The sequence below is a fragment of the Saccopteryx leptura genome, chromosome 5 (assembly GCF_036850995.1).
Source record: "Saccopteryx leptura isolate mSacLep1 chromosome 5, mSacLep1_pri_phased_curated, whole genome shotgun sequence".
NCBI lineage: Eukaryota > Metazoa > Chordata > Mammalia > Chiroptera > Emballonuridae > Saccopteryx > Saccopteryx leptura.
In genome coordinates, this window is record NC_089507.1 from 84,630,855 (window position 1) to 84,656,719 (window position 25,865).

A 25,865-nucleotide genomic window follows, 5' to 3' on the forward strand; every position below is an offset into this window, starting at 1 on the left:
TTCTTCTTAACACTCTTCTCTTCTTTATGTAAATCTGAGTTTCTGACATATTATTTTCCTCCTCACTAAAGAACTTCTCTAAATAAGGATAATTCCACAGGGTATAGGACTGGGGTATCATTTCTCTTACACTTTTAAATATTGTGTAATTTCTGAGAAGTCAGATATAATTCTTGTCTTGTTCTGCTAAGGTAAGGTGTTATTTTTTCTTTAGCTTTTTTCAGAATACTTTTTCTTTATTTTTGATTTTGTGCCATTTCAAGGTGTTAATCTTTCCTTTACTTTTTTGGAATTCATCTTACTTGGTATATCTGATTTTTCTGGATCTATGATTTGGTGTCAGACATTAACGTGGACAAATTTGCAGTCACTGTTGTTTAAAATTGTTTTTTGTCTTTTTCTATTCCTTCTGATATTCCTATTACACATGTGTTTCACCATTTATAGGTTTCTCATAGTCCTCAGATGCCCCATTATGTTTTTTTCAATCTTTGTTCTATTTGCTTTTTTTTCTTCTTTTTCTTTTCCAAGTGAGAGGAGAGGAGATAGAGAGACAGACTCCTGCATACACCCAGACCAGGATCCATCTGGCAACCCCTAGCCAGGGCCGATTCTCTGCCTATCTGGATCTGTGCTTGCAAACAAGCTATTTTTAGCATTTGAGGTAGAGACTTCATGGGGCTCATGGAGCGCTGGGGGCTGATGCACTTGAACCAATTGAGACATGCTATGGGAGGAGAAAAGAGAGAGAGAGAGAGAGAGAGAGAGAGTAAAGGGGGGAGTGGTGGAGAAGCAGATGGTCACTTCTCCTATGTGCCCTGACTGGGAATCAAATCCAGGATATCTGCACGCTGGGGTGATGCTCTACCACTGAGCCAACCAACTAGGTCCCTATTTGCTTTTAGTTCTTTAAAATTCTATTGAGATATTCTTTAGCTCAGAGACTCTTTTCTCAGTTGTGCCCAATCTGCTAATAAACCCATAAAAGGCATTTTTTAAAATTCCTGTTAGTGCTTTTGGTCTCTAGGGTTTGTTATTTACTCTTTCATAGAATTTCCATCTCTCTGCTTACATTACCAATCTATTTTTGCATGTTGTCTATTTATCCATTAGAACCCTTGGCACATTAATGATAGTTGTTTCAAATTCCTGATCTGATCATTCCAACATCTCTGCTATGTCTGGTTGTCTTGCTTACTCTGTATTTTCATATTGTTTTTTGCATTTTGATATGCCTTGTAATTTTTCTTTTTTGTGTGTGTGACAGAGAGAGAGAGAGAAAGACAAGAGAGGAACAAACAGGGACAGAGACAGACAGGAAGGGAAAGAGATGAGAAGCATCAATTCTTCATTGTGTTACTTTCATTGTTCATTGATTGCTTTCTCATATGTGCCTTGACAAAGGGGCTACAGTGAAGCAAGTGACCCATTGCTCCAGCAGCAACCTTGGGCTTAAGCCAGCGACCTTTGGGCTCAAGCCAGCAACTATGCAGTCATGTCTATGATCCCATATTTGAGCCAGCAACCCTGCTCTAAAGCTGATGAGCAGGGCTCAAGCCTGATGAGCCTGAGCTGAAGCCAGAGACCTTGGGGTTTCGAACCTAGGACCTCTGCGTTGGAGTCTGATGCTCTATCCACTGCGCAACCGCCTGGTCAGGCTGCCTTGTAATTTTTCTAAATAGCCAGACGTGATATACTGGGGTTAAAGGGAACTGATGTAGATTGATCTTTAATAATGTGGTGGTGAGGTGTAGGGGGAGGGAAAGCTTTCTCTAATCCTATGATCCTCAGTTGTTTAGTGAGTCTATGCCTCTGGACTGTGAAATTTACAAGGGTTTCTCAGTTTTTTCTTCACCTTGGGTGTTACTGAATGGCTACAGTGGATTACAGGTGGGCATTTCTCTTCTTTAGGTCAGTTAAACTCCCATAATACTCCAGTAATTTAGGCGCTGGTTAGCGAATTTCCTTTCAGTGTGGGTCATGTTAGGAAGAAGTATCTGGGGTGTTACAAAATGTCTCAGTTTCCCTTCCTTCTGCTTCTAGCAGGAGGGGAATTTTTTCCAATATCTACTGTGGGAAACTGGTTAAGCTCCTGAAGGAGATAAATTTCAAAATAATGTGTCCCCTCCTTTTCTTCCTCACTTTGTCTGGAATCCCTTAGAGTTTTTAACTCTGGGACTGTACAGATTAAGCATGCAGCAGTTTGTCAATTACAGTTCAGTTTGCCCTTCCTTGACACAAATTCCTGGGTGATTTCCACTCCTGAGTTTCTGGTCTGATAAACTGAGACTACCAATATTTACTTTCCTGTTTCTCCAACTTTGGGGTCAGCAATTATGCCATGCTTGCCCCTTCCTTAAATATCAAGAAAAGAGTTCTTGGTATTTTTAGTCTGTTCAACAGCTTTTTGTTTGTTAGGGTGAGTGGTGACTTCAAAAGCCCCTTACATGTGAAATCTAAACCTAGAGATCCTATTTTTTTTAACTGAAATGGGACCTTACTAAATTGACTATTTTGTAACTTGAATTTTTCAATTACATTATAAACTTGTTCCTTGTTGAATATTCTTTGACAGAGTTTTATTAGCGATAGTATATATTTTTATCTGATCTCTTATTGTTCACACTGCTTCCAATTTTCTGCATTATAAACTGTGCTACTATGAACACTTATAGATATAAATCATTTTGTACATCATGGTTATATTTTCGAGATAAATAAAATAGTTCTTCTTAATCTAATGGTACAGAGAAATTATCAGATAACATCCTATATACTTCTGTGGTGAAATAATTTATACCTTTTTCTTTTAAGGTCTATCAAATACAATCAATTTGTTCTTTCATCAATTCATAAAATTATTGAGCCAGTTCTATATAACCTTTTATTGTGTTGATGTGTGTGTGTGTGTGTGAAAGACACAGAGAGACAGAGAGAATGAGATATTTTATGAAAGTGTTTTAAATTGTTAAAGAAATAAAGGCTGGTTTTTATTTTATTTCAATAAAGTTCAGTACTAAGAGAAGTCTGCAAATCCCAGGTGCTTTCGTGCCTTTATTTTGCAACTTTCATAAGATAGAAAGATTAAAAACAAAACAAAATAACAACAACAAAGAAAACCACTCTCCTTCTTAGATGTGGCTTGGGGACAGCTTTTCTCTAGAGGGCATGTCATTTGCTACTCTGCTTTCCTGATTGAATTACCTATATGAAACTATGACTTCACTTTTCTTGAGTACAATGAGACCAAATTCTAGCTACTTCCATCTATATTGCCTTTGGCTCTTCTTCTTTTTTATTTTGTCAATGTCCCTTAGCCAAAGATCACTAGGAACACTCCAGTATTTGAACTACTTGGAATTTTTGGTATTTGGATTAATGGAGGGCACCATGGAGAACCATAGGGTGTCTCAGTAAGATGGTATTAAAAAAGACTTATAGAATTTAAGCCTGTGTTATGTAACTTAAGGGAGAATTAAAGAAAGCATGGCTGTCATTTGCTTGTGTCAATAAGCAGATGTAATTTTATAATTTGGCATAATCACAACTCTTATCAAGCATCAGGGTGACCCAAAATCTCAGTATCATTGAGACCGAGAGAGTTCCTGGGACTCAGCATTTTTAGTGCACAAGCCAGAAAAATTCAGGCAAACTGGGGGGAGTTGGCTACCCTATTCAGAAATAAAAAGAAGGGAATTCCAAGATGGTGATGGAGTAGAAAGACAATCCAGCTGCCACCTCTCAGGACCAAATTGGATTACAAATTAATTTAAGAATAATCATCTTAAAAACCAACTTTGAACTAAATGAAGAGAATCTATAACCAAGGATCACAGAAGTCACATTGAGAGTGGTAGGAAGGGCGGACACATGGAAAGGGCTGCCCTGCTCCCAGGAGCGAGCAACAGCGGAGGGTCTGGAGGGACTCTCACTGTGGGGAGGAGCATCCTGTGAGGGGAGAGTCCTAAGCCCCAGGCCTGGCATCCCAGCCTAGAGCCCCAGAGCCTAGAAGACCACCCACATAATGTTTAGTGGTGAAAAGAGCTGAGATTTTGGATTATGAGAAAGAGATGGAGCTCTTGGAGACTCAGGCTCCATCTTAAAGGGAGAGCACAGAAAAATCTTGTTCACAGCCACTTATCTTGAGGTTCTGGCAGGAGGAGGGCTGAGAGGACTAGAGTTCTGTGAGGAGAGTGTGAAGTTGGTGGTCTAGGGAGAGACACCATGGGGGAAAGCCATCAAAACCCCTGTGTAGAGTCATTCTCCAATACTGCAGTCTCCATCTTTCTTGGGTGAAGTAGTCCCCTCTTAGAGGCATCAACCTGGGGGAAAGCAATGGCTTTACCCTCAGGACTACCTCCTGTCTCACCCTATGGAGACTGGGCCATTCTGAGATGCCAGCCAGAAGCAGGTGTGCGTCAGTGACTCACACTTCCGAGTCTATGACTGGTGCTTTCGCCTCATGGGAGATTCAGTAGAAACTGTCCAGATTCTGGGCAGACCACACCTCTGGGTCTCAGAGGCCACACCCACCAGACTCCTGGGACCACACCCTACTGAGGTCTGCAAAAAAAGTCTGGACAGACTGACACCTGGGGCTGAGGGGTAGAGCCACACCCACCATCCTTCCTAATCCCTAAATTGCCCCCGGTTCTAGACTCCACCAGATTTTTTTTTTCAATGGCCAAGAATAACAAGCAGCCAGCAGACAAAGACTGTAGGAGGTGGAGCTCAGGGAACTTTGGCCTTTTTTGGACCTTCCTCCAGACCCAGTATGGGTAAAAGCCAGTCTAGGTATGCAGCTTGGCATTTCCATGTGCATCTGGGCCTGACAGAGGCAGCCACAAACTCTGGGTTGCTTGTAGCTTCAAGAAGGTTGCTTAGGGCCATTCACAGGCAGTATCCCCACTGATCTGCATTGGGTTCCCCCCAGGTATGCCCAGGGTTGGCAAATCCAGTGGCCAGCTGTGGAGAGCATTGGTTCTGGCCCTAACAACCCTTGCTGGTGTTGTTTCCTAAGGTAGGGTTTATTAGACACAAGGCCTAGCTGGAAAAGTTCCTTATTCTATGGTCAACACTCGCACAGCAGCTCGTGCACATTGGACAGGGTAGAGCTTCACAGTTAGCCTGCCTGGGATCTGGATATCCTGCCCTGCTGGGCTAGATTCCACAGGGAGAAGGAAGAGAGGCTTGGAGCATGGACATTTAAAGTGTGGGTCCCCGCAAGCTTATTTTTGGTTTCAGGCAAGGAGCTTAGCCACTTTCTGAGAGGGCACAGTCAGCCCCAGGAGATGACTATCTCAGTCTTCCTACCTGAGAACAGTGGCTCACTAACTGCAAGAACTTCTGAGAGAGAACTGTAGGCCTCACCCAATCTGAACCTGCTGCTCACCTCACTGAGGAGAAGTAGAATTGGGTATTCAGAAGTGGCTGAGGGATTAGGGACCACTTTCCCTGTACTGAGTTCCTGACCAAGAGACCCCTGAAGTAAGAGTCCCACCAACATTGTATTCCCAACCTCAGCTGCCCTAACCAGAGGTTGGCCAACTCATTAGTCAACAGAGCCAAATATCAACAGTACAACAATTGAAATTTCTTTTGAGAGCCAAATTTTTTAAACTTAATATGTATAGGAAGGTACATTCCTTATCAAGGTAGTGCCCGCACCTGGTATTTTCTGAAAAAGCCACACTCAAGGGGCCAAAGAGCCGCATGTGACTTTTGAGCTGCAATTTGCCGACCAGACCCTAAACCATCTTATTTGAAACCTGTAGAAGGGTTGATGAGATGAGGCCAATCTGAGCCCACACCATAGTCTTTCTACAGAAGACTCTATTGGAATACCAGGCAGCTACAAGAGGACATAGACCAGCTGAAAAGTAGAGGCAAATCTTACGAAGCTTGGGGCTTTTATGGAGCTACAGTTATCTATAAGCAGGACGAGGCTAATCCTTATAACCAGGTTGGCCCCTTCCACAGTACCCAGGCACATAAAACACAGACACAAACAGTGGGCAGAACAGTAGCTCCAGACAGATAACCTACAGAAAGTTATAAATGATGGCTGACACCAACCCAAGAAGACCCAGAACCAAAACAACCAGAAGTGGGTGGCAGACAACACTAACCCTAGACTCAGTTAACTACACAAGCAGCATGCCCAAAGGAGGATTCCAGCAGGAACCAGTCACTCAGGAGAATAAATACACCCAACAAGACAGACTTTTCCCAGTGTCTAATATACATGATCAAGGTTGATTTCAGAGATGGATTTAACGGTGGGCACACCAGGTGCATGCCCTGGGCCCTGACATCTGAAGGGCCCTGAAAAACCCCAACTTTACACTTTTTTCTAATGACAAGGCACCCAACATTTTCTTCTGCATCCAGGGTCTCAACTGACCTTAATTCGCCTCCGGTTGACCCTTACAGTCAGCCAACCTGAAGGAATAACCACAACCACAAAAGGACCAACTGCATTCAACACTCACATACAATAGGAGGGTAAATATAACCCTCAAAAAGCATTTCTAGAGCAAGGAACTAAGGTAGCCTGGAGTTCAGTACCCCTGAACCCATCTTTCTCATAAAGACACCACAACAAATTTTAAAGTCAGACAGTGCTACCTAATACACTGACAAAATGGACAGACAAAGAAATATGATCCAAATAAATCAACAAGAGAAATCACCTGACAAAGAACTAAATGAAATGGAAGTAACCAAACTACCAACACAGAGTTTAAAATAATGATTATTAGGATGCTCAAGGATCTTAGAGCAACAATGGATGCTCACAATGAGAATTTAAACAAAGAAAGAGAAGTAGCAAAAAGGATGTTGAAGTCATAAAAACAACCAGTCAGAAATGACAAATACAATATCAGAAATGAAGACTGCACTAGAAAGAATCAACGGCAGGCTGGATGAAGCAGAGGATTAAAAGTGATTTAGAGGACAAGATAAACATAAGCACAGAAGCAGAACAGCAAAGAGAAAAGAGGCTCAAAAAGACCGAGGAAACTCTAAGAGGCCCCTCTGACAACATGAAGGGAAATAACATCTGCATCATAAGGGTTCCTGAAGGAGAAGAGAATGAACAAGGGAATAGAAGAAATTATCGCTGGAAATTTCCCTAAATTGATGAAGGAAAAAGTCACACAAGTTTAAGTAGCACAGAGAGTCCCATTAAAGAGAAACTCAAGGAGCCCTACACCAAGACATATCATAACTAAAATGTCAAAGTTAAGAGACAAAGAATATTAAAAACTGCAAGGGCAAAACAGTTAATTACCTACAGAGGAACTCACTTATGGATGACATGTGACTTCTCAACAGAAGCACTTCAGGTCAGAAGTGATAGCAAGAAATATACAAAGTAATACAAAACAAGAACCTACAATCTAGACTACTCTATCCAGCAAAACTATCATTTAAAATTGAAGGAGAAATAAAATGCTTCCCAGACAAAAGAAGACTCAAAGAATTCATTACAACCAAATTAGTACTGCAAGAAATGTTAAGGGACCTGCTATAAAAAAAGCAAAAAAAAATAAAAAAAGAAGAAGAAAAATAGTATTGTACGTTTAAAGAGTGAAATAGCAATAAATAAGTACATATCAATAATAAATATAAATGGATTAAATGCTCCAATCAAAAGACATAGGGTAGTTGCATGGATAAGAAAACAGGACTCATATATATGCTGTCTATATACCTTAGAACAAAAGATACACATTGACTGAAAGTGAAAGGATGGAAAAAAGTATTTCATGCAAATGGAAATGAAATAAAAGCTGGGGTAGCAATACTTATAGCTGATAAAATAGACTTTAAAACAAAAGCTATAGTAAGGGATAAAGAAGGTCACTACATAATGATAAAGGGAGCAATCCAACAGGATAGATCATCCAGACAGAAAATTAACAAAGAAACAGTGGCCTTAAATGACATACTGCATCAACTGGATTTAATTGATATCTTCAGAACCTTTCACCCCAAAGCAGCAGAATATGCATTCTTTTCAAGGGCTCATGGCACATTTTCTAGGATAGACAAAATGTTAGAAAATAAAACAAGTCTCAGTAAATTTAAGAAGATTGAAATCATATCAAGTATCCTCTCTGATCACAATGGCATGAAACTAGAATTCAACTACAATAGAAAATTGGAAAACATGTAAACACTTGGAAACTAAATAGCAAGTTATTAAATAACAAATGGGTTAACAATGAGATCAAGGAAGAATTAAAAAATTTCCTTGAAACAAATGAAAATGAACATACAACAACCTCAAATTTATGGGACACAGCAAAAGCAGTCCTGAGAGGGAAGTTCATAGCATTACAGGCATACCTTAAGAAGCAAGAAAAAGCTCAAATAAACAACCTATTCCTGCACCTAAAAGAACTAGAAAAAGAGCAATAAATAAGGCCCAGAGGAAGTAGAAGGAAGGAAATAATAAAGATCAGAGCAGAAATAAATGACAAAGAGGCTAAAAGATCAACTACACGAAACATCAATGAAACCAAGAGCTAGTGCTTTGGAAAGGTAAACAAGATTGATGAGCCTTTAATCAAACTCATTAAGAAAGAAAGAGGACCCAAATAAATAAAATTAGAAATGAAAGTGGAGAAGTAACAACTGACAGCAAAGAAATACAAAAGATTATAAGTAAATACTGTGCAGATATATATATGCCAAAAATTGGACAACCTAGGTGAGATGGATAAATTTCTAGAAACATACAATCTTCCAAAACTCAATCTGGAAGAATCAGAAAACCTAAACAGACTGATTACAACAAATAAAATTGAAACAGTTATCAAAAAACTCCCAGCAAATGAAAGACCTGGACCAGATGGCTTCACAGGTGAATTTTACCAAACATTCAAAGAACTAACACCTATCCTTCTCAAGCTATTCCAAAAATTTAAGAGGAGGGAAGACTTCCAAGCTCCTTTTATGAGGAAAGCATTAGCCTCATTCCAAAACTAGGTAAAGACACTACAAAGAAAGAAAAGTATAGGCCAATATTCCTGATGAACATAGATGCTAAAATTCTCAACAAAATATTAGTAAAACAGGTGCAACAATACATTTAAAAAAATCATACATCATAATCAAGTACAATATTTGAAAATCAATGTGATTTATCACATAAACAAAATGAAGGATAAAAATCACATGACTATATCAAAAGATGCTGAAAAAGCATCTAATAAAATCCAGCACCATTTATGATCAAAACTCTGAGCAAAGTGGGAATACAGGGAACATACTTCAACATAAAAAAGCCATCTATGACAAACCGACAGCCAACATCATACTCAATGGGCAAAAAATTAAATTCAATCCCCTTGAGATCAGGCACAAAACAGCCTTTCCTCCATTCACCACTCTTATTCAACATAGTCCTGGAACTCCTAGTCACAGCAATCAGACAAGAAGAAGAAACAAAAGATACCAAGTTGGAAAAGAAATAAAACTGTCATTATTTGCTGATGATATGATACCGTACATAGAAAACCCTAAAGTCTCAGTCAAAAAACTACTAGACTTAACCCTAAAGTCTCAGTAAAAAAACTACTAGACTTGATAAATGAATTTGGCAAGGTGGCAGGATATAAAATTAATATTCAGAAATCAGTAGCATTTTTATACACCAACAATAAACTTTCAGAAAGAGAAATTAAAGAAACACACCCCTTCACTATTGCATCAAAATAATAATGTACCTAGGAGTAAATTTAACCAAAAAGGTAAAAGACTTGTACTAGGAAAATTGTAAGACATTGAAAAGGACACCAAGGAAGATACAAACAAGTAGAAGCATATACCATGTTCATGTTTAAGAAGAAAAAACATCATTAAAATCAGAGGCAGATTTAATGGCGGGTGCACAGGAGTGTGCCCTGGGCCCCGACTTCTGAAGGACCCTGCAAAAACCCAACTTTACATTTTTCCTAATGACAAGGGACCCAATATTTTCTTCTTCACTCGGGGCTTCAAACGACCTTAATCTGCCTCTGATTAAAATATCTATACTACCCAAAGCAAGCTATAGATTCAATGTAATTCCTATTAAAATACCAATAGAGTATTTCACAAATCTAGAATAAATATTCCAAAAATTTATATGAAACCAAAAAAAACCTTGAATAGCCTCAGCAATCTTGAAAATGAAGAGCAATCTTGAAAATAAAGAACAAAGTGGGAGGTATGACACTTCCTGATATCAAGTTATACTACAATGCCATTGTAAATCAAAGCAGCTTGGTACTGGCATAAGAACAGGCATACAGATCAATGGAACAGAACAGAGAACCCAGAAATAAACCCACGCCTTTATGATCAATTGATATTTGACAAAGGAGGTAAGAGTATACAATGATTTAAAGACAGTTCTTTTAATAAATGGTGTTGGGAAAATTGGACAGGAACATGCAAAAAACTTGAAGCTAGACAACCAACTTACACCATTCACAAAAATGAACTCAAAGTGGATAAAAGACTTAAATGTAAGTTGTGAAAACATAAACATCTTGGAAGAAAACATAGGCAGTAAACTCTTCGATATCTCTCATAGCAATATTTTTGCTGATATATCTCCATAGGCAAGTGAAATAAAAGACAAAACAAACAAATGAGACTATATCAAACTAAAAAGCTTTTGCACAGCAAAAGATACCATTAACAAAATAAAAAGACAACCCACACAATGGGAGAACATATTTGCCAATACATCTGAGAAGAGATTAATAACCAAAATTTATAAAGAATTTCTAAAACTCAACACCAGAATGGTAAACAACCCAATTAAATAATGTGCAAAGGACCTGAATAGACACTTCTCCAAAGAGGACATACAGATGGCCAATAGGCATATGAAAAAATGCTCAACATCACTAATCATTAGAGTAATACAAATTAAAACCACAATGAGATATCTCCTCACACTTGTCAGAATGACTCTCATTAACAAATCAACATACAAGAGCTAGGAGGAGGGGGCAGGATCAGAGAAAGTGAAGGGATTAGTGAAATTATATCTATATAACACATATAGGAACAGATAACAAGACAGCAAATTCCAGAGGGAAGGAGGGAGGGAGATATGGGGAGAGGGGCAAAGGGGGTGTAATGGAGGGCACATTGTTGGTGGTGAAGGTGTTATATTGAGTGGGATACTTGACTCTATGCTAACATAATAAATTTTAAAATTTAATAAAAATAGTTTTAAAAAAGAAAAAGAAAAAAATGAAAAGAGGCTATAACTGGAATTAGTGAAGAAGCATCATCACTCACAGTACACAGGACATGGAATAATTGGGTATGTTTATGGTTTGGTCAGTGTACATGGTTTTGCCAGGATTCAAATGTGATTACATAGTGGTCTCATCTTTACCTTGGTTCATCATGGTGACCCAGTGGCCTTCTCTGATGTTGATGCTGCTCTTAGCAACACCAAGACCTTTGCACAGTATCTGCCTGTTTCTAGCTGTCAGGGGCTTCTTTCCTTTTTCCAGTTCCCTCTTTGGGAATTTGAGGGATACTTTTAGGGTTGGCCTAAGACTTGATGGATACGATCTAGTTGTGAGAGCCTTGGGTCAGCCACATTGGTTCTGTGCCCTAATGAAATGCTTTGGGCTTTGGAACATTGAGTAATAAAAACATTATCTCTCCTCATACAACATTTTTCTCTTTAATACAAAAAAAATGTTTTAATGATTAAGATCAAATACTAAATTAAAAAAATTTTAAATCAGATACTATTATTTTTACTTTGAGATTCAAAATTCACATTAGCAATATTTCAATCATCTTAGTAAAACTATCATAAAGAAACCCATTTTGTTTGAACACTTCTTTTTTACATAACATATTAACATTTTGATGAACAGTAATATCCCTAATATCCCACTATTTTTTTGTGTGTGTGTGAGAGGAGGGGAGATTGTAAAACAGACTCCCACATGCATCCTAACTGGGATCCACCCAGCAACCCCTGGTTGGAACTGATGCGCAAACCAATGGAGCCAGTGGCTGTGGGAAAGGGAGAGGGAGAGAATGGCAGAGGGAAGTGGGGAGAAGCAGATGGTTGCTTCTCCCGTGTGGCCCTGATTGGGAATCAAACCTGGGATGTCCATATGCCTGGCCAACGCTCTATCCACTGAGTCATAAACCATGGCCTAACATTCCACTATTAAACCAATGTTCTTACTAGTTTATTTAGTGTCTGTTAGTTAAGCTTTTTATTTTTAAAAACTAGAAATATATGTAAAAGGCAAATAATCATTCTGATTTAAATTGTTTCCATTTAAAATAAAATATTTTTTAATTACAGTTATTGCAAATAGAGTTACATGTTTTTCAGAATTGCTGTTTTGATAGTAAGAGAAAATATTAAACGATGGTTGGATTTTGGGAGAAAAGTTTAACTAGTAGATCAACATATTTAGTTGCTTTAGTTTAGTCACTAAGGTTGTAACATTAGTTAAATTGTGGAGCATTATTTTATTAACACTGGTTCTTAAACTCAGTTTGGTTGTTCTACAAAGTAATTAAGTTGATTGATCAACACTTATTCTTTATAAAAATAGAGGAAATAAAATGGCCTTATCTGTACTATCATCCACATTTGTGCACTTTTCTCTAGGTTCCGAGAATTACCTTGAGGTCAATATTCCAACAGACCTAAGAGTGGAACATCCTGGGGAAGTAAGTGAGAGAAAGGAAATTGAAAACTCATCCGAAGCCTCCAGAAGCACCACACCACTGGCAATGGTGCTTCCCACTGAAATTCCCTGTGAGGTCAGTAAAGATGTCTTACTATTTAACTGTATTATTTTAATAGATATTGCATGTCAATAAAATGTAAGGTCTAAAATAACTGGTGTTTTTGTCTGCTCTTTTCATGTCCTCAGTACCCAATGTCTGGCGATTAGTATGCTTTTATACATATTTGTTGACTTGTCTATTGGAGAATATCTAAAAGCTTAATTTAATCAACTATTTCTTGATGCATTACAAACAGATTTGCAGTTGCTACGTATACCAAGCTACTTTAAAAAGAACATTGGGTTTGATTTAACCAGATCAGAGATTTTATTTTTCATCAAGGGAAACATATTTTTAATGGAATTTGAAAATATTTTCTAGGATAATCAATATCTCAATTATAAACCATGTATCAGAGGCCTACATTATCAAGGGAAAATATCCTAAGAGCTAGAAGAGCTTGTCCTTTTGGGAATAAAAGTATAGTGGCTGGGGGGAGGGAGGTGGATTTTTGAAGGTGACTATGTGAATACATATTGCTGACATTTGTTCCTCTTGTCTTCCATGAAACGAACAATTGAAATAAGCCTCCTGATAGAGCTTGACTTGAATTTCAGGCTATGTAATCTCTAGACAAGAAGAGAATGCTGGCTCTCAGTACCTGTATCTTTAAGTGCAGGGAGCCAAAGACACAGGAGAGTCCCGGGACTTGCATACAAGAGCCTTTCTGGTAGAGGCTGGTGGATTTATGTGACTGGACCACAGGAGCTGCCTTTGTGTTCTGAGAAAGACTCTCCTGATCCTGCTGGGCCCAGTCCTGGGGAAGCTGCACATTCCGTGCAGTTTAAATCCCTCACCCTCAGACCTGATGCCTAAGCAGAAAAATCACAGGTTTAAAGTGAGATGCTGTCAGTTCCAGAGGAATAAACACTTCTCTGACGCTACCTTAGCCCAGAAACCTGACCTGGACAGGTTCAAGGGACCTGGCACAGATAATCAAGCAAGGAGAACTTGCAACCCCCTTAAAGGACTCGAGATCTCAAAGGAGGAACCTCAGGCTAAACAATCAGAACTGGTGGCTGCTGTTGAGTCAGAAATCATGGGAGAGACAGAAATCAATAGAAGAGACTGTAATAAAAGAGAAATGAAAACTGTTCTGAAGTAGATAAAATCAAAGCAGAAACAGCAAAAAGAAAAAACCCTCTAGAACTAAAAATAACTCACCAAGAATTATGCAATGAGTCTAAATAGCTGCTTTTAAAAATATCTGTAACAGTAAAATTTGAATAATGTAAAACTTTTTCAATATTAAATTTTCAAAGAAATTAAAACTCCAAATTTAAACCCCACTGCCCTCCAGGCCGAGATGGCTAGTTAGGATCAGGGTTCTTTCAATGGCAGTGTCATGGGCTATTTATAATTGACATGGAAATAAGAGGTTATAAAAGAATTGTTTAGCACTAGCCTTGTACCTGAAAAATTCAAAATAAGCTAGTCCTTAGACCAAATATGTATAGCTACCCCAGTCAAAACCTTGTGTTCTAAGAACCTCGATCTTAGTAAAATCTGAATCCACATGAAAACTGTCAAGCACCGCAGGAAAGATGATCTGTATCTAAATGAGTAAAAAGCATGCTTCAGATTTGCCAGGATCACATTCAGTCTATGCCTATTGTCTGAAAACACAACCTTTGCACTTACTCGTTTCTGAGAAGTATTCCAATTAATGAGTGAACAGAGAGACCCCTTAATAATACAGCCAGGAGGTAATATTGGAATCCCTGCCATCTTACAACACCTAGAAATGTACAATATTTATTATCGTTGGCCAGGAGGTCTTATTTGAGTTATGCCTCTTTCATACCCAGCATCTTCAAAATCTATTCATTTCTCCATGTACTTTCATGTTTCCAGTATACCAGCACTGAGTTCACTATGCGTTCTACCTAGTGGCATAATCTTTATCTTTCTGATGGACAGGGAGCAGGGAGCTAGTTTGAATCTGTCCCGCTGCTGCCTCTTACTGTGGAGCTGCGTGGGTGTGGGGACGTGCCTCCTAGAGATGTGCTCTCTGGTCCATCATCTTTTCTGAAGAATCCACTTGAGTGGATTATTTAACTGAGGCTGTGGGGGATGTTGCTGCTGCCTTCAAGCCTGGGAACCTGGGAGTATTGCTTTCTCAACCTTGTCATCTTAACTGGCATTGTTCTTTTCCATGGGTTGTTTTGTTGCCTGGACCATAAAAATCTTGTGCCACTTTAAAAACAGAAAAATTAACTAAAAAATATATCAATATGTTAATATGTAAAGATATATGGGGTCCTCGGGTTATGACAGTCTCAACATACAATGTTTCGAGTTTACAACGATCACTCCCATAAAAAACTTTAAAAAATCGAGACATGAGTGTTTTGGCTTACACTGTTAGCATTGTACTTACAGACTACGTGAGCAAACTGTTTTGGTTGCACACAACAGAAGAATATGTAGTAACGTGGCATGTGAGTTGAGGGAGTTGTTTTTTATGTTCTAGATTATGATTTTACAACTGTGTTAGGATAGGCAAGTGACTTAGGCTAGGGTGTGTTTTGACTTATTTTAAAATTCGGGTTACATCACTGTCGTAGGAACAGAACTGTGTCGTAACCCGAGGACCCCCTGTATTTCTTTTTTGGTGAGAGGAAGGGAGATAGTGAGACAGACTCTGTGACAGAGATCCATCCAACAACCCCATTTTGGGCCAGTGCTCAAATCAACCAAACTATTTTCAACGCCTGAGTCTGATGTGTTCCAACAGAGCTGTCCTCAGCACCCGGCGCCACGCTTGAACCAGTGGAGCCACTGGCTGTGGAAGGCAAAATGGGAGAAAAGTGGGAAGGCAGGAGGAGAAGCATATGGTTGCTTCTCCTGTGTGTCCTGGCTAAGAATTGAACCTGGGACGTCCATACACCAGGCCAATGCTCTATCCACTGAGCAAACCAGCCAGGGCTCAGAAAATATTTTTTCTTCAACTTTTATTTTTCACACACTGGTAAAGATATGCCTCCAGTGCTCTATTTGTGTGAATTATTTCTTGTCTCTTTGAGAAATACCTAGATGAATTTTAACAAGTTAAATCTGTTATTTAATGTTGGCCTCTTTATCTTTTTTATGATTAGCATTCTTTGTTCTATTTTGGTATTTTAAAAAAATATTTATGGACCAAGGCATTTATTTTTCTAGCAAAACCTCTTGATTTTGTCGTGAGGGTAATTAAATACTAGAAATATGAAGTCAGTGAGTTCTGTCTGCAATGGATACATAATGATATATCCATTATTCAAATGAATTTTATCCAATTTTAAATCCATGATGAAAATTACACTTTGGAAGCATCCTCCCACTGGAACAGCACCTAAACCAGAATGGGACCTGGTCTATTATTCACTAGTTTCTCTTTTCTGTGCTGTGTATTACATCAGAGTCTTAATTTCATTAATTTTTCTGACAGATTCTCTCAAGGCAATGATTGTTAATTGGGAGTGATCTTGCTCACTGCCTCCAGAGGGTATTTGACAAAGTGTGCAGACAGTTTTTTTTTGTTTTTTTTTGTTTTTTCATTTTTCCGAAGCTGGAAACAGGGTGAGACAGTCAGACAGACTCCCGCATGCGCCGGACCGGAATTACCCGGCACGCCCACCAGGGGTGATGCTCTGCCCACAAGCGGGCGATGCTCTGCCCATCCTGGGCGTCGCCATGTTGCGACCAGAGCCACTCTAGCACCTGAGGCAGAGGCCACAGAGCCATCCCCAGCGCCCGGGCCATCTTTGCTCCAATGGAGCCTTGGCTGCGGGAGGGGAAGAGAAAGACAGAGAGGAAGGCGTGGCGGAGGGGTGGAGAAGCAAAGGGGCGCTTCTCCTGTGTGCCCTGGCCGGGAATCGAACCCGGGTCCTCCGCACGCTAGGCCGACGCTCTACCGCTGAGCCAACCGGCCAGGGCCGCGTGCAGACAGTTTTGTTTGTCATAACTGGGGGGCTGTTGCCGGCATCTAGTGAGTAGGAGCCACGGATGCTGCTAATTATCTTATAATGCACAGGCCAGTCCCCACAATAGTGACTTCTCTAGCCCCCAGTTGTCAGTAGTATCAAGGTTGAATCCTGTCTCAGAAGATAGGAAATACTTTCATGCCTCTTAAGTAATAAATCACCTTCAGATCACCTAATAATGGCATCAAGAATTCAGGGCTCCCTCAGAGACTTCTCCTCAGCCTACCCAGTTGTCCTCTAATCACTTGCTAAAGCTGTGTAACCTATAAGCATTGGTTCCAGTGACTCTTTTGGGGGGTGGAGAGAAGACGGGTACCACATAATTTTATTTGAAGGAATGGTACAAATGAAAGAACATACATATATGATTTGGTGCAAGTTATATAAAAGGTAAAGGTAAGCCTGACATTCATGTATTTCAGGGGTCCCCAAACTTTTTACACAGGGGGCCAGTTCACTGTCCCTCAGACCATTGGAGGGCCAGACTATAAAAAAAACTGAACAAATCCCTATGCACACTGCATATATCTTATTTTAAAGTAAAAAAACAAAATGGGAACAAATACAATATGTAAAATAAAGAACCAGTAAATTTAAATCAACAAACTGACCAGTATTTCAATGGGAACTATGGGCCTGCTTTTGGCTAATGAGATGGTCAATGAGCTCCTCTCACTGACCACCAATGAAAGAGGTACCCCTTTCGGAAGTGCGGTGGGGGCCAGATAAATGGCCTCAGGGGGCCACATGTGGCCCGAGGGCCATAGTTTGGGGACCCCTGATGTACTGCTTTGGCGACCAGTGCAGTCACCCTGTGGCTATGGGAATGCAGCCTGAGGCTTAATGCTTAGCATTGTCTCCCAGGGTGTGGTTGTGGAAGAACCCTGGCAGTTCCAGCCTGGGGCCGGTCTTGTGTGTGCATCCCTTGCATAGTGGTGAGCATAGCTGCTTCCCAGTCACCTTTCATGGCTTAGTCCTGAACTTTCAGAGGGAGCCTCTAGAAGTTTCCCTGGGTGGGTCTGCTCAGAAGCAGCGGGGTGCTCTCTGGTGCCTCCCGCCCCTCCCGGCACTTCTGTGAGTCCCGGCAGAGGCTCGGTCAAGGCTCTGTGTTGCTTCTTCGGTAGCCCCGTTCTGAAGAGTTCACAGTGAGCTCATTTTCTTTATCTTGTTTTACCTTTGTAGACAGGTTTCCAATTTATTACTTTCTCTCTTTTTAGTAGAATATGGTCACTTCAATCTTAGCTTTCCTCCCCCTTGAATCTCTTACTTCCTTTTGTGTGATTAACTGATATTTCTTTATTTTTATTATTCTGTTAGTGCTGCTGTTCTCAAGATAAAGCTTGAGCCTACTTTTAAAACCAATTCAATAACTTGAATTTTTTTAGCAAATTTAATTCTTAAAGTTATAGAATAACTGCTAAAGTTCTTTTAAGTGGCTTTATTAGCATTTAGATCTATAAGAATTTCATTGAATTGCCTTCTTATCTGAATCCTAGAATATAGCATATTCCCTAATAAAGACCTCCATTTTATTTCACCTGTTCATTGACTACCTCTCTGGCTGCAACCATAATATAAATCTTCAAATCCATAGCCCAGGCCACAGATTAATTTACAAATCTAGAGAAACTCTGAGACTAAATGAATGGGTGTGATTTGTAAGGGCCCGTGGGTGAACCACAAGAATCTCAGCGATTACCTTCTACCAATTTCTCCCTAGGCTCTGAATTCAGAGTAAAACAATAAATAGAAGCTAACAACACTGCCCACTTATTTCTTTTTTTAAAAATTTTATTTATTCATTTTAGAGAGGAGAGAGAAAGGGAGAGAGAGACAGACAGGGAGAGAGAGAGGAGAGAGAGACAGCGAGAGAAGGTGGGGAGGAGCTGGAAGCATCAACTCCCATATGTGCCTTGACCAGGCAAGCCCAGGGTTTCGAACCAGTGACCTCAGCATTTCCAGGTCGACGCTTTATCCACTGTGCCACCACAGGTCAGGCCTGCCCACTTATTTCTAACACCAAGTCACGTACTAGTTCTTGGTAACCATCCTTAACATAAAATCTGATCCTGTAATCTAATTGAAAAAAAATTATAGTAAGAGTAGCAAAAAAAGTATTGTGTATATCCGTGTTAAACATATCTATGTTGTGAACTGTTGCCGCTTTGGTGGTAGGATTTTACAATGGCCAGTAGATGTATTTTCCCTTTAACCAAGCGGTTCTCAAACTAAGATGCATATAGGGACTACTAATGGATGTTTTAAAAAACAATACCTTGCATTCTATGAAGTAGAACTCAGATATAAATCTCAGTGAACTCAGATATAAATAATCTGGATATGGCCTGAACACAGAGTTTTGTAATCTTCCCAGATGATTCTGAGGGTGACAATTAGCATCCCAGTCTGAAACCATTGCCATAACCTTATCCTTGCTCTGCTGTTCTGGATCAGATCCATGATGGCTGTAGCAACAACCTGCACCGTCCTGGCTTAAGGCCGAATGAACCTATGCTTGTTGACCTAGTGGCTATTGAAGTAGCCATGAATATAGAGAAAGAATCATTGGTTTGTGTACAAAATTCACAGTAAGCCAACATGATGAAGATCAAAATTCTTTGTTGCTTGTGCTTCGTAAATATAACCACCTTGACAGAGCCAGAAACTCCACTAGCTTTAAGTCATATTGTACACCAAGTTCTAGCCCCTTTGTTTAGGTCTCAAAGTTTTTGATGAATGCAGCAAAACATCAGGGTTTAAAAGTGATAATTATCACAAGCCTTTCTCTCTTCAAATGCTCAGAACTAAATAATAAATAGAAAGATTGTGAGCAAAATAACACTCTCATAACTGATAAAACTAAACTTATGACCATTTGACTATCTCAACATTTTCTCCATGGAATTAATTGTGACCATATAATTATATATATAATTAAGATGTCCACAATAATTAAGGACAAGGTGGGACAAGTACAGCCCTTCACTCTTGGAGCAGACTGCTTCCTCTATGGAGATACAGGGGTGGGTGAAGCTGTGAGTCCTGGAAGGGCTGAGCATGCTCAATTTAAAGAGCCATATATATGTATATCTATATATATATAGATAGATATTATATATATAGATATATAGATATTTTTTTTGAAGAGATGAGAAACATCAATCATCAGTTTTTCGTTGTGACACTTTAGTTGTTCATTGATTGCTTTCTCATATGTGCCTTGACCATGGGCCTTCAGCAGACTGAGTAGCATCTTGCTCAAGCCAGCGACCTTGGGTCCAAGCTGGTGAGCTTTTGCTCAAACCAAATGAGCCTGCGCTCAAGCTGGTGACCTCGGGGTCTCGAACCTGGGTCCTCCGCATCCCAGTTCAATGCACTATTTACTGCGCTACCACCTGGTCAGGCTAAAGAGTCATATTTTTACAGACCTATTTTCATCTTAATTTGAAAAGATATACAGATTTTCTCTTATGTTTTGCAAGATGCCCCAATGATATGATATAAAAAAATAAAATTACCTTCAGGATTCTTAAAAATCTAGCTGGGAAGGCAAGCCATAGACATGAAACACTAATGAAGAGCAGAGGGCATGACTTAGAAAGGGTTAAATAAGGAGTCTGGATGTAAAATTCTCTGTGATTCCTTTGGAAGTTGCAAAACCTCTCATGTACTGAAGTTGTAGGAACAATTTGTGGAACCGGCGAAACCTGAGTTGGATGTTGATAGAGAGGGTAAGTATGGAGACATGAAGGGAGATAAGGAAGGAAATTATAAGCATTGTGTACAAACAGGACCAGCTACCTAATCATCAGGGTCAATGCCAAATGAAATCGCAGATGCCCTTGTTCAAATTATTGTGTATTTCAAGGCAGTGACAGCAGAACGTTAAACTAAGTGCAGGGCCCCACTGAGCACAAGGCACTGTGCAGTTGCACAGGTCGCCTGCCCATGAAGCTGGCCCTGTATACAAATGAACACGTAAGTGCTTCATTTGGGGTGGTCAGTATGCTTGTCTTTTGTTTAGAACTTTTTTCTAGAAATGGTTGAAAGGTGGAGCCATGCCCTCTATTAAGGAAAAAATCTGATGCATAAGAAGCTGCCCGTATAAACAGTCATGAATGAGACTGAGTTGACTGTGTGAATAAAACATTGGAGAGATGCTCAGGCTTACCAGGTTTGGAAGGAGAGAGGTCAAGGTTAAATAAGAAGTGATGTTTCGGTGGAAGAGAACTCTGAAGAATTTTGAAGCAGGAATTGGGGATCTGAGGCAAGAAGTGAAATAAGTCACTAAAAATTTGAAGTAAGATGACAGATATGAGTAACAAAGGAACAGAAGAACTGGGCTAGACGTGAGGTCCTGTGTGGAAGAGCTTGCAGGTATGAGCAACAGAAGAGTCTCACAGTCCTGACCTTGAGGACTCAGCTGAAGAAATGTGTTGGAGAAGGTACAAAAAAGAATACAGGGAAGTGTTTCTGACAAGCTGGATGTGTGGGGCAAGAGTGAGAGGGTAAATAGTAGTATTTCCCTTGAGATTTGATCTTTTCTTCATATGGAATTTAATGGGTGAGGAGAAACTCAGATCAAAATACGCTGCAGACAAATATTTAGGATCATTGGAGCCCGGTGGAAAACTCCTCAAGTGGATGTGTGTCAGCTGAAATGATTTTGTAACACCAACAGATTTGTAGAAACTCTTTGGGACAGAGCATTAAAGATATAAGCTTTAGTGGTGGGTGACTTTTGCTTAGGAAGATAACATTTAACTAAGAGAACTTTGAAATTAATGACTTTTGGGTAATCATGATTTTATAAGAGCCTATCAATGAAGTTCCTGTTTATTTTGTGAGGAACTTAAATTTAGTTTGACTTTGAAGAAAGTCTTTGAAGAATGGTATCTGAGATAATCATAAAAATAGTATTTCATTTTAGTTATTTGGAAGGGTTTAATAACATGATGTAAAGAAGAGTGTGGATTTTGAATTCAGGTAGTTCTGATTCATCTTCAGATGTAACTGTATTAGTTACCTTGTTTATGAAAGGGAAAAATAATAGTCTTCCATTTGATTTAAGTGTATGCATTCCCGTGTGTGTGTGTGTATGTGTGTGTGTGTGTTGGTTAGAATTTTAAAAAGTCTTTATATAAAATGTGCTTAGAATAATTTTAGTATAAAATAGATGCTTAATAAATAATTATTACTTTCTCCATATTAATTTCAACCTTTTTATCCCTAATTAAAAAAAAAATCCAAAAGGTTTTCAACAGCCCTTATTACATTGTATTCAGAGATTTAGCTTTTTTAACTTAATAAAAATCTTTAAACTTTTAGATTTATAACCTTTGGTCAATTCAATAACCTTCATAGATACCTATTATAAATAAACGAACCAGAGAATGTCTATTAGGAAAGATTTAAAACTATTGGACTTAAAATTTTTTTTCATACTTAAATTTTTGAGAAATTCATCACATTTATATGTTTTGTCTTTCATTTATAGATAAATACATCAAGTTCTAGAAAGGTGGAGGAAAGGATTTGGAAAAAGGGTTTAACAATTGAATTACAGTTCCCTGGAGGTCTGTGTAATTATGCAGCTATATTCTCACTGTTTTTTCAGTTGCAACATATGGTATTACAAAAAAAATTTGAGTATGCAATAGACACTAAGTCCATAAATTCAAAATATAATGAGAATCACATTCATGTATTTCATTTCTAAATATGGTTGAAAATACAAACATGATAGAAGACATATAATGATCATGTGCAACCTGTATCATTAATAAATATAATGGGCTATGTGGTTAATGTAAACTTTTCAAATGTTTAATTGGCTTCTATTTCATCTCTTATAGAATCCTGGTGAAATTTTTATTATTTTGAAAGATGAAGTAATTGGTGATACTGTGGAGGTTGAATTTACATCAAATAATAAATGCATTAGAACAAGGCCAGCATGTTGGAGTAAAACAGTCTGGTGTATGAAAGCTTTAGGTAAGAAATTCTTTTATGCTTTAATAAATGTGAAACATCATCCTGAATTTCTTTCAATAAGTTTATGATAAATGGTTTCACTTCCTTACAGAAACTAATATTGTTCTGCAGGTGTTTCCTGTGTTTAGCTTTCACATACCCATGGTTGTTAATCTGAATTTGCAAAAGTACGAATGTGTAAATTATGAGAAACTAGTTTATGTACCATATTGTGAAACAGCATCTAGTAATATTACACATGTCAGCAGAATGCACTTGATTGTGTACCAGCTATTAAATATGGAACTAAAATTACTAGCATTATTGTAACAGGATTAGTAGATATTTGGATTTTTGTTAATAACTGATTTTTTTCTTCTTCTTTCTCTCTTTTCCTCCCATTCTTCCTCCCTCCCTCCCTCTGTCCCTCCCTCTTCCCCTCCCTCCCTCTTCCCCTCCCTCCCTCCCTCCCTCCCTCCCTTCTTCTCTCTGCCTTTTGTTGTCATGTTCCTAAGTATATTTTTGCTTATTTTGAAAAGTATAATCTTTTTCACAATTTTATCATCATGGTAACATTTCTGCATACACTTTCCCTTCTTTTCATTATTTAAGTTGTGAAGCTAACCATTTCATTGTGCAACTTTGCTTGCAGCATGATAAATAGTATCAGAGGAATATACACACTTGCAACAATAATTGTACTAAATTCAAAATCTGATATATTATTTTCTGAATATTTCAATAAAAAATGTAAGACTACTTGTTTTATAAATTTACCTTTTTTAATGAGAAAATAAAATTACCTTATAAAACTTTATAGGTGTAAACTTTGAAAATGTAAAATATATTTAAAATTAAAGAGTGTGTCAAATGCATCCTGAGCGCCATATATATATATATATATATATATATATATGGCTATTATGAAATAAAAGAACATTACAGAGCATTTGCAAACTTTTTTGGTTATGTAATGAAAGCATATGTCCTCTCTATGGATTTCCTTGCACAGCTGAGATGAGAGGTCAGTTATAAAAAGAAAAGACTTTATAGCAAGCATTTATAAACATTTTAGATTCTGCTTCCTCTCATGGACAAGGATATGCATAAGTGATATGAGAAAGAACTCTGCTTTTTTCTTTCTTTTCTAAAGACCATTACTTCCTTGTGTCACAGTTTAAAACGATTTCACAAAGAATAATTTCTAACTAATTAGTTTTGAAGTTTAAACTAAATCTAGTTAGGCTAAAATCAATATTGAAAATTAAGAAGTACTTAGATAATATTTCTAAAAGAGCAGATCAAAATGTCAAATAAAATTATTCACATTAAGATTTTATGTTCAGCCTGACCACATGGTAGCGCAGTGGATAGAGCATCAGCTTGGGTTGCTAAAGACCCAGGTTTGAAACCCTGAGTTTGCAGCTTGAGCGTGGGGTCACCAGCTTGAGCGTGGGGTCATAGACATAACCCTATGGTTGCTGGCTTGAGCCCAAAGGTCACTGGCTTGAAGCCCAAGATCACTGGCTTAAGCCCAAGGTCACTGGCTTGAGCAAGGGGTCATTGGCTCGGCCTGAGCCCCCTGGTCAAGGCACATAAAAGAAGCAATCAATGAACAACTAAGGTGCTGCAACAATGAATTGATGCTTCTCATCTCTCTCCCTTCAGTCTGTCTATGTCTGTCCCAATCTCCCTCACTAAAAAAAAAAAAAAGGAAAAGAAAAAGATTTTAGGTTCAGTTTACCTAGTTGCTAAGAACAGTGAAAAGAATAAAGCATGTAAAAGTTCAAAAGCTTTTCAGAAAAGCAGAAAGCTAATAGTCTAAATTTCCAAGATATCCTAGTAGTAAAAAAAATAAACCAGTATTTAATAATTATGTTAATTAAATCTTTCTTTGGAAAGATTGTGAAATTGTGTGATTTCTTGTGAAATTTTGACTGTGATTGCTATGTAACAATATATAGACTGATTTCATGAGTCTGAGTGGGAATATGGATGGGACAGGCCCTAGCAGAAATGGCCCCAGAATTCTATTTTCTCTGCCTCATGGCACTGTTTCTTAGTGTTAGAGCCCTAGCAATAACTACGTTTTATATCATGACCCAGTGCCTATGCTTAAATCCATCATTAAAACAAAGGTTTTTAAAATGGTAGTAAGACTAATAGTGTTAGCAAAGTCATGTAGAACTTGGAAGTTGTCATTCCCATTCATGCAACATAATAAAAGCTGAACAAACTGAAAATAAATGACTTTTCTTGAGTTCATTGATAACTATGGTTGTAGAGCAAGCTACCATCCCAAAAAGTAAAGAGAAAGGTAAATCAAGAGAATGATATCCAAAATCTGCTTGCCAAGAGCAGAAGTCACTAGCCAGAAACTGGTAGGAGCATGTAAATAGTAATTTTAATGAATTTCTGGTGGCTGAGTATGGACTATTTTGAGAGTAAGAGTCTCCTGGATTGTTCTGGCTAGTTGGCTCAGTGGTAGAGCGTTAGCCCGGTGTGTAGATGTCCTGGGTTTGATTCCTAGTCATGGCACACAGGAGAAGCACCCATCTACTTCTCTACCCCTCCTCCTCTTGCTTCTCTCTTTCTTCTCCTGAAGCCATGGCTAGATTAGAGGGAGTTGGCCTTGGGCACTTAGGATGGCTCTATGGCCTCTGCCTCAGGTGCTGAGAAAAGCTTGGTTGCTGAACAATGGAGCAACAGTCATTGATGGGCAGAGCACTGCCCCCTACTGGGCTTGCTGGGTAGATCCCGTTTGGGACACAGGCAGGAGTCTGTCTCTCTGCCTCGCTTCTTCTCACTGAATAAAAAAAAGTAAGTAAACAAAGAATCTCCTAGAGACTGTAGTCTTGTGAGGCATCTATAAATGGATGGAAATTACCTACAAGAACCTCACCAATTCTCAGAGTAAAGATTTGAGAAAGCTCCTCTGGAGGCTCTGCCAGGTCAGAGGAAGAATAATCATGCTGAAATACTTCCAGTATGTTCTCCATAACAAAGGCTATTCTCCAGGAGAAACCACTGTACTCCTCCTGGGAAAGGGCATTCATCCCACTGTATCCTCTCCAGTCCTCCTAGAAG

At 38.8% G+C, this 25,865-nt stretch overlaps 1 protein-coding gene across 2 annotated transcripts in view; it reads left to right on the plus strand.

The window, feature by feature from the left end:
* BANK1 (B cell scaffold protein with ankyrin repeats 1) overlaps nt 1-25,865 on the plus strand; it is a 376,917-nt gene that overhangs the window by 82,567 nt on the left and 268,485 nt on the right. For both annotated transcript variants that reach the window (XM_066384875.1, XM_066384876.1), the window contains exons 3-4: nt 12,659-12,813; nt 22,661-22,799. In XM_066384875.1, the coding sequence (XP_066240972.1) occupies nt 12,659-12,813; nt 22,661-22,799 (294 nt within the window). The remainder of the gene's footprint in view (nt 1-12,658; nt 12,814-22,660; nt 22,800-25,865) is intronic.